Source organism: Schistocerca serialis, chromosome 2 (genome assembly GCF_023864345.2).
Source record: "Schistocerca serialis cubense isolate TAMUIC-IGC-003099 chromosome 2, iqSchSeri2.2, whole genome shotgun sequence".
NCBI lineage: Eukaryota > Metazoa > Arthropoda > Insecta > Orthoptera > Acrididae > Schistocerca > Schistocerca serialis.
Window position 1 is genome coordinate 312,682,789 of NC_064639.1, and position 15,523 is coordinate 312,698,311.

The following is a 15,523-nucleotide window of genomic DNA, read 5'->3' on the forward strand; positions in this document are numbered from 1 at the left end:
GCATCCATAAGACCACCCATAGGAAGATGGTGAGTCCTGGAGAGAATGAGGCTCGCAGTGGTGCACTGGTGGCCTTTTTAAATGTATTTTCTTATGCGGAGATGTGTACGACATGCGATGTACGATCAACAAAGTCACTGTCAGTACCACAAAAACTGTATCAAATTCTCTGCAGTTCCTGAGGTTGGTCTTCACACACAGACAGAAAAATATGATGGGAACTTTAATTTATCATAGGTATAGATTGTATACGTCTTGTCAGGCTTCGCTGCTCTTTGATGTTGCTCCTTATACCACATCCCAAACACATATACTGTTTGTCCAGAAAGCAGCGACCTGTTGTAACTCAGTACCACCCAGGACTGGAGAAATGAATCGGATACTCTGCTAGGGTTTTGACTATCTATTATTATGCCCTGAAATGAGAAATATCTTCCCCATTAGCCTCCCCACTCTTCTCACAGTGGTTTTCTGCTGCCCACCCAACCTACACAATATCCTTGTCCACCTGTATTCCATCCCTGTTCTGAACCCCTTGCCCCCCTAACTCATATCCCTGCAGTAAACATAGATGTAAGACCTGTCCCAAGACCTGTCCCATACATCCTCCCACTACCATCTACTCCAGTCATATCACAAGCATCTCCTCCCCCATCAAAGGCAAGGCACCTGATAAAGCAACCATGTGATCTACTAAAATAGTTGCAACCATTGTGCCACATTCTACATGGACCTGACAATTAACAAACTGGCTGTCCGCAGCAATGGCCTCTGCCAAACTGTGGCCAAGAGACAACTGGACCCCCTCGTTCAGTGACAATTTGTTTTTGTAATTTTGATTGCATAGTAATGTAACTCAAGGGTTACTTTGATATGTAGATTTTTTTTAAGTGGTTACATTTTGTTTCCTTCCTTCAGTGGAGAAAGTGGAATACACTGCAATGGTGTTTTGGACAGTTTATTAACAGTGAAAGTAATCTAAAGTTGGTGGATGTTTGAAAGAAATCTGCTCGTTCATTTTTGACAGTTAAAATAAATGCACAGCCAAATTGATGTAGTCATAGTCCTGTTGAAGTTCATGAAGTATGCATCACAACAGCAACCACAGATGGAAACATTGAAACATACTCAAAATGTATTTGAGCATGAGGAGTGAATGTTGAATGAAATAGCCAACACATAAACATATTGAAAGAGAGGCAAAGATTTCTCATCTGCTGGAAGCTTATGGCCATTGTTTTATGAAAAGCAAAATATTGTACACCATCCATTTAAATGTTCCGAAACTGATTTTATTCGTGGTGTGTAAGTGTCGTCAGTGCAGCAACTGTGGTGGCAGGTTGAACTAACAACTGTAAACAACAAATGTGCATTCGACCAATCAGTTGTGAGATGGAAATGTTAAGCAGTGGATGTGCAACTGTAGTTTGTCAATGATGTTGTGTCACAAAATGCTATGGAGTGACATCTACAAATCAATTATTAAAGACATTACCCAGAAGTGTGTACTATGTTTATCCCAACAGCTTGACTCCCAAACAAGAATGATGACACATAGACCCTTGTCACGACTTGACTGAAATGCGAAATGTGGACAGTTCTTAAAAAAAACATGAGATTGATGAGACTTGCTGTTATCAATACACACCTACCACAAAATGACAAAGTGCAAAAAATCATATGAAAGGTCAATGCTTTGACTATAATCAGTGTTCAAACCATTGTAAAGTGCAAGTTGAGCAATATCCTACAAGACTTTTATGACAATTTCAAGTGGTTTTATGAATGGAATGCTCTGTGTGTTGTGCTCAAATGGGGCAGACTCTGTATAACATTTGAAGCATTAAAATTGCCATCTTAACTCTCTTTTTTTTTATCCAGTCTTGAAGCTTTTTGGACCGATGGGGTAGATTACCTACCAGACTTGTAAATACGAGGGCGGTTCAGAAAGTAACCTCCGATTGGTCACAATGCGGGTTGTGGGGGGAGTAGCGACGCCATCTGTGCGTTCACGCACTCAACAGGTCAGTCGGCATCAAGCCGTGGTCGAGTGAACGTCGTACCTGCGCTAGTTTAGTTTTTGTGGCAGTTTGAAATGTGTGCTGCAATAGAAAACCCCGCCAAATGTGAGGTGCGTGCTGTCATAAGGTTTTCTACAGCCAAAGGATATTCTGCAGCAGCTATTCATCGTGAGCTTTGTGCCGTGTATGGACCAAGAGTTATGAGTGAAGGAGTTGTCCGTGAATGAGTACGTTTATTTAAAAGTGGACGAGAAAACGTTCATGATGAAGAGAGGAGTGGTAGACCATCATTGGTGACTGACGAACTCGTTCAGACAGTTGATGCAAAAGTTCGTGAAAATCGACGTTTCTCAATGTCGGAGTTGTCTACTGGTTTTCCACAGATTTCTAAGACTCTCTTGTACGAGATAGTGACAGCAAGATTGGGTTACCGTAAGTTCTGTGCACGATGGGTGCCCAAAATTCTTACCGACCACCAAAAAACTCAAAGAATGGCCTCTGCATTAGACTTTCTGTCACGTTATGAGGACGAAGGAGAACCATTGTTAAACAGAATCGTGACTGGTGACGAAACCTGGATTAAGTACGTGAACCCTGAGACAAAAGAACAATCAAAGATGTGGGCACATTCAAATTCGCCTACCAAACCAAGAAAAGCCTCGCAAGATTTTTCTGCCAGAAAACTGATGGCAACGGTGTTTTGGGATGCCAAAGGGGTGTTGTTGGTTGAATTCATGGAACGTGGTACGACCATTAATCAAGACGTGTACTGTGAAACAATAAAAAAGTTACGACGGGCTATACAGAACAAACGCTGTGGTATGCCGACTTCCGGTGTCGTTTTTTTGCACGATAACGCCCATCCTCACTCTGCTCGCAGAACAACGGCCCTTCTTGAGTCCTTCAAGTGGGACATTATCAACCATCCACCTTACAGCCCAGACCTGGCGCCAAGTGATTATCACCTCTTCGTGCATTTGAAGAAATGGCTCGGGTCACAGCGGTTTGATGACGATGAAGAGCTCAAAGATGCGGTCACAGGCTGGCTCCAGGCACAAGCGGGTGATTTTTATGCAGAAGGAATTTCAAAGCTTGTGAAGAGATACGATAAGTGCCTCAATCGCTATGGAGACTATGTAGAAAAATAGTGCAAAGATGTAGTTGTAAGATGTATATATTAAAATATTTTTATTTAACTTGGTGTATTTTTTTAAATCAACCGGAGGTTACTTTCTGAACGGCCTTCGTACTATGCTAGACTGGTTGAGAAACTGAATAAAACAAAAGAAAATGCTCAAAAAGTTTTGTACCATTCTCATTATTGCTTAGTTTCTTTGTGTTTTTTAAGTATTTATGTATTGGAAATCTCTCAGTACTCTTTCAACTATAGGACTGCTACATATAGTTACTGTGTAACATAGGTAAAAATAAACCTGCTTTCTCGGTGTATTTTAGTTGAGTTTCGGGATGGCTATTTCTGGAAAACATTAAATTATCATGGAATTGCATTTTATGTGGAAAAATCTGGAAAATCTCAGGGAATTTCTTAAAGTCTCAGGGAATTCTGCATTTTTAACCTAGTTTCAAAGTTTAGTTATATTGACTTTTATGAATCACAAATTCTAAAATACGATGTAAATTATCGATCTTTAAAACTGTAGTATAGCTTAGCTGAGAGGAAAGAAACGCCATTATTGTGATATGACTTTAACCCCCATCCCACTCATCATTAGTAATTTATCTGGATCTTCTTGACACCATCTTCATCCTCGCACCTGGAGTTCTCTCTCTCTCTCTCTCTCTCTCTCTCTCTCTCTCTCTCTCTCTCTCTCTCTCTTTCGGGTTTGAGTAGCCACCCCGGGTTTGCAGTCTCCAATTGCGGATGCGAGAATGTGACTTGCGCACATTATTCAGTCTGTCAGCATGCCTCAAAGGTTCATTTAAAGCTCGTATCTTGCACACATCCTTGCTTTACAGCAAAAAGTATAGCACAGAAATTGCCCACTGAGTTGACATCAATCTCAGCAAATCCATTTGAAAATTCAGTTACTATCATAAAATACAAAATGTTTAAGATCTGCCTGGCACTGGTCAATACCAGTAGCTGATGACCACTACATACAAAATTATGGCTGGCAGGCAGCCCAAAGAAAATGCAACAGAACTGCAGACTGCTGTTTTGACAGTAGTTCGGACAGCTGTGTTGACACAGATAATACACTGTCATATCCACACGATCCATTGAGCTCACCTAGGTATCCAATATGAACAAACATACAAACCCTCTAACCACATCATGCACAGAAAAGGTGGACAAGGAGGAACATCTGGAATGGAGCCTGGATCAGTGACACCATGTGGTCTCCATCATCATGTTCACAATTCGTCTTATGCCTGATGATTGTTTTGGAATGTTCAGAGATGATCTGGTCAGGGACCAGTGCACATCTCAGGCATGCAGTCCCACAGGTTTTGGGCTGGTAGCACTTACTTGTGTTGGGTGCTTCTCATTCCTGTTGAAGGTAATTTAAGCACTGTGAAGTATCAGAGCTTGTATATTGTACCTATTGCCCATTCTTACGCTCAACATTTTGGCAAAGGTTTCATCTTTCTTGATGACAATACCCAATCACACAGTGTGCACATAGTGAATATCTTCTTCCAGGAGGCAGGAATCAACTGAATGGAATGGCCTTTAGTATCTGTTGACATGAACCTGATTGAGTGTGCTTCATTCCAGTTGGAACTTGAAGTGCATCCCACACTGGATAACCTCAGAAAGGGCACTGTCATATTGTTGGACTGGTTGAGGAGGATGCAAGCACTTTGCAAAGTTTCACAAATCTTTTCTAGTTTCATAAGATTTGTGCTTTCATTATCTGCTCCCTTTGAATCTAAGTGCAGACATAAGGAGATATATAAAAAATTTTTTAGCAATTTGTGTGATAAGTGTTCTGGATTTTAAAAAATCATATTCCGTGGGGACAGCACTTGGCACAAAGATGCTGTGGTAAATGAAAAACTAGTGGATTTCAACTATAAATTGTTGCAACAACTACTTTCTGACTTCAGTGTTCACAAAGTACCAATTTACAGCCGCCATGGATTCCTAAGAGGTTTTTATTGCTGTAGTTGAGTATCTTAGAGCCATTCCATAGTGACACTTCAGGAATGTATTCTAATCACTAACTAACTTAAGAAATAATGCACCATTGTAAATGGGCATTACCAGTACATCAGGAAATAACTTTGTTTTTTAAATTCCATAAATATAGTCTTTTTGTGCCACATTCTTTGATTACACAGTTCATGATCAATCACAGGAAACGGTAACAACCTTAAAAAATATGGGTAGGTGTATGCATCCAGAGTGACCTAAGGTGTCAGACAGAGATTCATTTGAAGAATCTGAAGGAAATGTAATTCACACACAAAAAGGTACTTTACAAACCCTCATTCATTCGATCTAGGAGTATTGTTTATCAGTCCAGGGTTTATTTGATTCCTGTGTATTGTTTAGCAGTCTGGGGACCTTACCACAAAGGATTCCTAGAAAATATGTAAAGATTTGTTCATAGCTTCATTTAATAAGCACATAAACACCACAGAGATGCTCATCCACCTCCAGTGGCAGATGCTACAAGAGAGGCATTGTGCATCAGAGATAGTTTTACTGTTAAGATTCTGGAAGCATGCATTCTAAGAATAGTCAGGTAACACAGAATTATGTCACATATATCTTGCAAAATGATCATGATGGTAAAAACAGAGAAATTCAAGCTCGGGTATGGAGTCTTACTCTCTGCCATTCATTCTGAGCATTGTTTACAAACAGAACAGGAATGGGGAGAAAGAATGATGGTACCAAGAAGTTGCTTGCTATTTTCCTCATACATACAGCTGCAAAGCTTTAGTGAGAAGTAGACCAAGATTCTATGAATGACTTCCGGGTGTACAACAAAATTAAGATCTATTCTTGCTCAATTAAGAATGTGAATATCATTATGTGGCTACTGGAGAGAGGCGTAAAAGTTAGGATTAGGTATATTTTAGATTTGCATGGTGGAAGTAAAAATACCAGAAGAGAATGGTTAAGCAATTTGGAGTTAATGTAGTATTATGTAATGAAACATACACTTTGTAAAAACACTGGTGGCTTGAGTCAAGAGATAGCAATACAGAATGACATTTCTGTGCTAAATGGAAACAAGTGATTGTTTACAATCAGTGATTGTTTTGTGAACATCCTAATATATGTTTCCAGTGTGCAGTGTCCAGTAACATATAGCGTTGTAAGCAAGTCAAGAAAGTAGCACAATAGTTTTGATGTAATTACTATAGAACAGGATTTCCTATTTTGTGGGCAGCTGACATTGTGTGTTCAATTGCTTTCTCTTGTATTTGTATTCATCTCTGAATTACACTTCATTTCAGTTTTGTACAGTTTTTGTAGCAATTGAGCAAGCTGACATAGTAGTTAAGCTACTGATCTCTCATTTGGGAGGAGTTGGATTAAAATCTCTGAATGCCCATCTGATTTATGTTTTCAATAGTTCCTTTGAAAATGATGTACTTGATTTTTCTTAACCATCCTTTTCTGTTCTGAGCTTGAGCCTAGTCACTGATTATCTCATCACTGTTGGGATATTAACCATTTATCTTCCTCTGTATTGGTGTGCATGTCTGTGGGAATGAGTCATAACAGTTGGTATTTCTAGATGTAATTAATAGAAAGTGAATAGACCTCTTGACAATGATAAAATGTGTTTTGACATATTGTTGTATGTCGTGTGATGACATGAAGATCATATGAAGACATACTGTTTCATGCAAAAAGTATTACATGTTTGTTAGTTTGTGCTGTAAATTTGAAAGGCTATTACTACACACACCAAAAAAAGTTTTGCATCACCTCAGTTCTGAGAGTTTCGGAACGTGTACAGGAAATTGGAATAGAGATCAACATTAACATCATTTCCGCCCTTTTTATTGCTCATGAAAACCACACATTGCATGTTGTGTCATCATACAGTGAGACCTTCAGAGCTGGTGGTCCGGATTGCTGTACACACCAGTACCTTTACTTCCCAGTAGCACGTCCTCTTGCATTGATGCATGCCTGTATTTGTCGTGGCATACTGTCCACAAGTTCATCAGGGCACTGTTGGTCCAGATTGTCCCACTCCTCAACAGCAATTTAGCATAGATCCCTCAGAGTGGTTGGTGGGTCATGTCATCCATAAACAGCTGTTTTCAATCTATCCCAGGCATATTCGATAGGGTTCATGTCTGGAGAACATGCTGGCCACTCTAGTCGAGTGATGTCATTATCCTGAAGGAAGTCATTCACAAGATGTGGACGATGGGGGCGCGAATTGTCGTCCATGAAGATGAATGCCTCGCCAATATGCTGCTGATATGGTTGCACTATTGGTCGGAGAACGGCATTAACGTATCATACAGCCGTTACGGAACCTTCCATGACCACCAGCAGCATACGTCGGCCCCACATAATGCCACCCCAGAACATCAGCGAACCTACACCTTGCTGCACTCGCTGGACAGTGTGTCTAAGGTGTTCAGCCTGACCGGGTTGCCTCCAAACACGTCTCCGATGATTGTCTGGTTGAAGGCATATGCGACACTCATCATTGAAGAGAACATGATTCCAATCCTGAATGGTCCATTCGGTATGTTGGGTCCATCTGTACCGAGCTGCATAGTGTCGTGGTTGCGAAGATGGAACTCGCCATGGACGTCAGGAGTGAGTTGTGCATCATGCAGCCTATTGTGCACACTTTGGTTCATATCACGACGTCCTGCAGGTGCACAAAAAGCATTATTCAACATGCTTGCGTTGCTGTCAGGATTCCTCCGAACCATAATCTGTTGTTAGCGGTCATCCGCTGCAGTAGTAGGTTGGCACAAAAATTAATCCACATTGACAGAAACCACTCATTTGCCATCCACTTCCTGTATGTGTATGACACTCATACATACAAAACATCACCATGCATCCAATACATCATTCTCTTCCAGTGGTTCACACACAATATGTTTGCAGGTATTTCTGTTTCCATGTTCACCTAAAGTAATTTTCCTGTGCCTTGTGGCACAGTATCATGCAAATTGTGTTGTAATGGCTTTGCTTGCAGTTTAGGTGGTTTGCCCTCAATGAAGTAGGGACATTGCGGCAGAACATCATTAGCAACAGCTTCCTCCAATTGGAACAATGCCCCACCGAGTTCCATCTTACATTTCCAAAGTTAAATCTGTATGTGGTGTTTATACAGGAAATCTAGCTGTTAAGACTGTGTAGTACCCTTCACCTGCATGGGGCAAAACTTCTATACCTTCCCAGACCTGTTTTGTTCCAACCTGAAAACCTAATATGGTGTACCTAGTGACCCTACATCATTATTCCATGCCCCATATAGGCTATATTGTGGAGGGTAACTATCTCTCCCCCAAGAGGTCCAGACTTACTACAAACATGCGAGGCCCTGTGTCTAATAATAATCTATGCTCTCATCTCACTATGTGTGTATTCATATCATTGAAACTTCCTGAGAATGACATCCGGAAGATTTGAAATTCCCAATGTTGTTTAAAGGACAGTTACTTATATAGTTTTTCCTTGCCCATTTTGCCTCTTACTTCTACAATCCTTCTCTCAGTTCCAAACCACACTATCATACTTTTTACACTGCAATTGGCAACACTGCCTGTGAATGTGACCCAAGTGCCATCATCGATAAAACCTTCCATCAGCAGAGAAGAGGCTCCTTTTATCATGTACTTTTATTACACTGCTGGCCGTTAAAATTGCTACAACAAGAAGGAATGCAGATGATAAACGGGTATTCATTGGACAAATATATTATACTAGAACTGACATGTGATTACATTTTCACGCAATTTGGGTGCATAGATCCTGAGAAATCAGTACCCAGAACAACCACCTCTGGCCGTAATAACGGCCTTGGTACACATGGGCATTGAGTCAAACGGAGCTTGGATGGCGTCAACAGGTACAGCTGCCCGTGCAGCTTCAACACGATACCACAGCTCATCAAGAGTAGTGACTGGCGTATTGTGACGAGCCAGTTGCTCGGCCACCATTGACCATACGTTTTCAATTAGTGAGAGATCTGAAGAATGTGCTGGCCATGGCAGCAGTCGAACATTTTCTGTATCCAGAAAGGCCCGTACAGGACCTGCAACATGCGGTTGTGCATTATCCTGCTGAAATGTAGGGTTTCACAGGGATCGATTGAAGGGTAGAGCCACGGGTCTTAACACACCTGAAATGTAACGTCCACTGTATAAAGTGCCGTCAATGCGAACAAGAGGTGACCAAGACGTGTAACCAATTTCACCCCGTACCATCACGCCGGGTGATACGCCAGTATGGTGATGACGAATACACGCTTCCAATGTGCGTTCACTGTGATGTCGCCAAACACGGATGCGACCATCATGATGATGTAAACAGTACCTGGATTCATCCAAAAAAAATGACGTTTTGCCATTCGTGCACCCAGGTTCGTCGTTGAGTACACCATTGCAGGCGCTCCTGTCTGTGATGCAGTGTCAAGAGTAACCGCAGCCATGGTCTCTGAGCTGATAGTCCATGCTGCTGCAAATGTCGTCGTCAACTGTTTGTGCAGATGGTTGTTGTCTTGCAAACATCCCCATCTGTTGACTCAGGGATTGAGACGTGGCTTCATGATCCGTTACAGCCATGCGGATAAGATGCCTGTCATGTCGACTGCTAGTGATACGAGGCCATTGGGATCCAGCACGGCGTTCCGTATTACCCTCCTGAACCCACCGATTCCGTATTCTGCTAACATTGGATCTCGACCTTCACGAGCAGCAATGCCGCGATATGATAAACCGCAATCGCGATGGGCTACAATCCGACCTTTATCAAAGTCGGAAACGTGATGGTACGCATTTCTCCTCCTTACACGAGGCATCACAACAACGTTTCACCAGGCAACACTGGTCAACTGCTGTTTGTGTATGAGAAACCTGTTGGAAACTTTCCTCATGTCAGCACGTTGTAGGTGTCGCCACCGGTGCCAACGTTGTGTGAATGCTCTGAAAAGCTAATCATTTGCATATCACAACATCTTCTTCCTGTCGGTTAAATTTCATGTCTGTAGCATGTCATCTTCGTGGTGTAGCAATTTTAATGGCCAGTAGTGTACTTTGTCTATCTCTTTGGGTTCTGTGGCCACCCTGATGGTGCCATTGAGGTGATTTGGGGATTCTCCAAACACCCTTCTCAACATATCAGGCAGCAGTCCTGTTAAGAAAGCATCTAATGCCCTATGTTCTGCTTCCTGCAGAATAATTTTGTTTGTTTCATCATTCTCTGTCAGTTGGTAGTTACTGGCATTAATCTTTTTTATTCTGTCCATAAAATTTTCTACCAACTCAATATTCCCCTGTGATATCCCATTTAGTTGCCCATGGAACAATCTGGAAGTATTCTGTTTCTTATAATGCTGCACCAGACCCTCTTTAAGTTTCTCAACTTGAAGGGCATTTCGTAAGTCTACATGATACATGATGTATGTCTTTTCTTCCCCTATCAGGTGCAACTTGGTTATCTGCAAGAACTGCCCTTCTGTCCAGAAACCCATCTTTGCTGCTGACAACAGGTCATCTATGAATTCTAACACATCCTCTGTTGCCTTGCCCAAGAAGGGACTAACCAGACTAGCAGCAGCTGAAATGAGGCAGCAGCTGAAATGAGGCAGCATCTGAAATGAGGGATCAGTCAAACCGGACAAGGCCCTCTGCAGTCTTGCAGCATTCAGTCATTCATAGTTCCCAGTTATCAGTTCTCAATTGAGCTGCCTGTCATAGGAAAGTTTGCACTGCTTCTTGTATAGTAACTGCAAGTAGCCTTGACTCAGACATTGTGGAACCTCTATCCAGTACACATAAATGGAGTAGAGAAACAAAGCAAAAACCACAACATGGGCAGCAGTAGCTTTAAAACACTACTACCTCTAATCTTTATGTCTAATCATTAAACATCTTGATTCAGTACATTGTTCAGCATAATGCCCGTGCCTGCAGCACGTCACACATAACTGATGCTACATGTGTAAATGGCCGGTTGCACTGGATGCACCTCGCTAGATGCCAGCCACTGTAATCCTCACTAGTAGTACCTCAAAACTGTGAATGCTCTACAACTTTGTCGTGTTTAATAAACTTCATCCTTAAGTTCCTATGGCAGTCTCGTCTCTCAGTTCCACACAAAACACAGGAGGGGAGAGTAGAAATCAGTCAGTCCACTCTCCCTGCTGCATTCTAGATGGTGCCCGCTGTGGCTGTTGACGCCATCTTTGGTGCAGCTGTCTGTGGCAGAAACACGTCTGCACCACTCATAGAGGTCATGGGTATATGACATTTTCTGTGGGTGGTGGAGCTGAGCTGCTAGTGTCAGGGAGGCCTTCAGCTGCCCCCCCCCCCCCCCCCATTTGTTCTTTCTGTGGTGTCCTATATAGGTACGAAGTGGATGTCTAACATTCTTCTTCTATTTGGTGCGAGAATACATTAGCATATCACCCCCAAGGTGCTGGCTGACCTCGCTCAGTGAACTGTGCTTAAGTCAGCAAACGATCTTTCGTCACATCACTCAAGTGGTGTCACCTCAGCTAGCAGGCAGTGAAGTTATATGGTCAGCTCTCCACTGGTGCAATGTTGCATCAGCTCCCAGGCAGTCGATCAGCCCTCCACTACAACAGACTCCACAAGTTTGATCGTGTTGGCTAAGTATACGCCCAACTCAGTGCAGGATGTGCCAAGGCACGGAGTGTCAAACTATGGAGCTTGGTGCAGATGACTGTGTGGATTCCCCTCCCCCACGCCCCCTCCCCACCTCCACCTAAGTGATGAACAGCGCCGGCCGGGGTGACCGAGCGGTTCTAGGCGCTACAGTCTGGAACCGCGCGACTGCTACGGTCGCAGGTTCGAATCCTGCCTCGGGCATGGATGTGTATGATGTCCTTAGGTTAGTTAGGTTTAAGTAGTTCTAAGTTCTAGGGAACTGATGACCTTAGAAGTTAAGTCCCATAGTGCTCAGAGCCATTTGAACCATTTTTTTTTTTTTTTTTTAATGAACAGCAGCAGAATTTGCCCACACAAGGTGACAGCAGCTGGGCTGCTAAATGTCTCAGATATAAACTGCAGATTCCTGGGGTAAGTAGCCTCCAGTGGATGGAAGTTACCCAGCAGGTGGCTGGCCAGCTAGAAGGCACCTTGTCGGCAGCATTCAGACTCAGACAGCCACACAGATAGCGGAGATGTCTTGATGATGTATTTTGGGATGTTGACCGGTGCAGACTTGTGCTTGTAGCTGGCTCCTGGTGGTGCCTGAAACTGGTTGTCTAAAATGAGCAGTATTTATGTAAATTCATTCCATTACTACTTCTGAAGTAGCTGTACTTTCCTTTCCAGCTGAGTGTGAGGCTTGTGGTAGAGTAATTGAGCAATGATGACATCACTGTCTTTGTGGCCCACTCCTTCCCATATTCAGTGGTACTTAGTGGTCTGCTATGACAATGCCGCAGCTTCGCTTTTCAGTAGCCCCAGATCATGACATCTGCAGTGTGTAGATAGTCCAAATACAGCTTCTTGTGCAAGAACACACACCATTGTGGCTTCTTGCACCACTGTTCCATGACATCTGGTTGCTGAATTGGGCACAGGTTCCTTCTACTATGCTCAGCAGAGCTGTGGCATAACAGAATCAATATATGACCCTGTGACTGCAGAGAAAATGTTGCATTACCAATTTGACATGGAGATTAAGTGACTTTCTACACTGCAAGTGGACACAACATCTCAAACATGTTTGCAGGTCATAAGGCAGTGGCTATATATTTAAGCTGCTGAATGCCTTTTTATTTTTATTTTTCCTTTCAAAGAAACAAAAAATTATAATATGTGTATATTTTTGCATGGTTATTATTCTGATGGTAATGAATCATTACAGGTGATCATTATGTCGAGCTCAGGAGCACCTGGTTCTCCAAGTATCCTTCAACGTTCTTTGAGTGTGCCTGTGGTAAAAACTGTCTCAGCTTGTGGTTCACCAAATACAACACAGAGACCATCATCACTCATCCTTAGTGGCCAACCTCATAGTCGTGCTCCCATCTCTCCACCAGGTTCCAGTGCTGTGGGAAATATTTTCACCATATCGACGAGTACATCTAGCTCTGTTACTCTCCCATCACCTGGTAAGTAAAGGAACAGTATTGCATATTTCTAATGCATTATTCATCAGCTACAGAATTAGTTATTAGTTTCATTGGTATTTGTAGTGTTCTTAATTTGAGCTTGTAAGTACTTAGCTTATAAAAATTTGCGCGCGCACCTACACACACACACACACACACACACACACACACACACACACCCACATCCACATCCACATCCTTAATTAAACATGACAGTGCTTCAGCAAACATGCTTCCAATGACGATAGTATATTTAAACTTTAAATTTGTCGTATTACAAAATTGAAAATTTAATTGAAAACAGCAAACATGATGTAAACGTTTTTATTTCATTTACACCCATTGTGATTATGCAGGAGAACAATGAACCCCATATGGGTGTAATGTTCCTTGATATAAATTAGGAAACTTGGATATAGTGCATTCTGTTAATAAAAGAGCTAAGATTTTGTATGAAGTACTTAGATAATAAATAAAATGCTAGTTGACAGAATGCTCACAGATTACAGTATTATGCTGACCTGATACAATAACATTCAGGAACACAATGTTGTTGGAAGTCTTACAGATTTATAAACGAAATATGAACTCTCTAATTATTGTTGGCTATTGCAGTGTGCATCTATGAAATAAGAAGGAAACTGTCAATGGATAGTGAGAATTTCTGAGTCGAAGTATTCTGGTAACTTTTAGGGGGACGACATATCCTTTTACTTTGTTTTTAAATATATTGTGGGATTTGAATTTTCTGCCCAATGCTCGCCTGTAACATGTTGTAGACTTTTTCACCAGAATATAAAACTACATCCTGAACCCTTAAGGCACGTGCCTAATCTGTATGGAAGTTATTTCTACTTCTAGTATCGACTTCAAGATATATTCACTCTTGTTATTGTACTATTGTAAACAGAATCAAGTCCAAATCCAAAATCAGAACCATCAACATAGTACAACACTTGGTACTGAATGCACATTTAATGCAAACACTAACATACAGTTAGAACACAACTGTCCTCCAGGGCAGAGTGGTCTACTGTTTATACAAGCATGGAATATTCAAGAATATACAAAAATTACACATATAAGAAATTTTGATGACTTTTCAGAAGTGATAATACTAAATAACAAGTAATTTGTGGTGGTGTCGTGCAACACACCAGCCAGTGATGCTAACTGCTGTGCCACACTGCATCCAGTACAGCTCATGGCATTGCTCCCTTTCCTCAAAAAACAGCAACCCATTGTTTTGGTGCCATATGCAGTATCCAGGATCTAGTTTTCGTGTTGCAGCATGGTCAGACCCTTGCCTTCTGGATATGTTGTCACATGCTGTTCTTTATGACAAGCATCAAGGCTCTGTGATTGTTAAGCAGGTCTTCAGGGTCATTGAACAAGAAGCCCCCATTTTCAATGTACTCATTAGGACTGTAGTAGGGCCTCACATGGAGGACGTGGGTGGTATCTCCATGCTGTAGTCTTCTTCATGATGAGTACTAACTGTCGACTTTGAATGTGACAGCCGACAAGCGACACTTTAATAACTTTTCTGATAGTCCCACTTTCTGCACAGGCATACCAAGTCTACTGGCTTATGTCTCACTAGCCAGTGCTTGGCATTAAAACACTCTCGCCTGTCTCTTGGGTGTCCAGGGTCCATACTCAAGCCAGCTATTTTGCTTCTTCAGTCAGGGTGATGAGGTGTTTCACACAGTCAACCTGAGTGTCGTCCAGTTGTAACATCATTTGAGAGTATATCTGCCGACATCTCATTACAGCATTCTGTGAGACCATTCGTCCATGGATGGTAGCCAGTTGCCATCCTGTGGGTGATGTCAGCATGTGAAATTACCTCTGAAACTAGGCTCGACTAAAAAACTTTTCCGCAGTCTGAGATCATCTCATTGGGTGCTCCGTGCTTCAGAATAATGTCTTCTACGAGGAACAATGAAATTTTGAGAGCTTTGCTGATAGTTGAGATGGTGAGGGAGTCAGTACAGGCTATTATCCATCAATTCCCATTTGTCGAATTTGGGAACCTCTGCAAGAGGTCAGTTCCAGTTTGGTGGAATGGTGCTGCTGCAAATTCCAGGTGACCAGATGTTGGAGTGCTGTAGATGAACTGGGATGATGAACAACCATTTCAGCTCAACTGGATTGTATTTCTTCTTATAAAATGTTATGTTTGTTAAGTGTTGGTTTTTCATTCTTCAAGGCTTTTATGGTTTTCAACAATGC

At 42.0% G+C, this 15,523-nt stretch overlaps 1 protein-coding gene across 3 annotated transcripts in view; it reads left to right on the forward strand.

Moving 5' to 3' along the window:
* LOC126457099 (BRCA2-interacting transcriptional repressor EMSY-like) overlaps positions 1-15,523 on the forward strand; it is a 320,327-nt gene that overhangs the window by 129,648 nt on the left and 175,156 nt on the right. For all 3 annotated transcript variants that reach the window (XM_050093126.1, XM_050093127.1, XM_050093128.1), the window contains exon 7: positions 13,042-13,288. In XM_050093126.1, the coding sequence (XP_049949083.1) occupies positions 13,042-13,288 (247 nt within the window). The remainder of the gene's footprint in view (positions 1-13,041; positions 13,289-15,523) is intronic.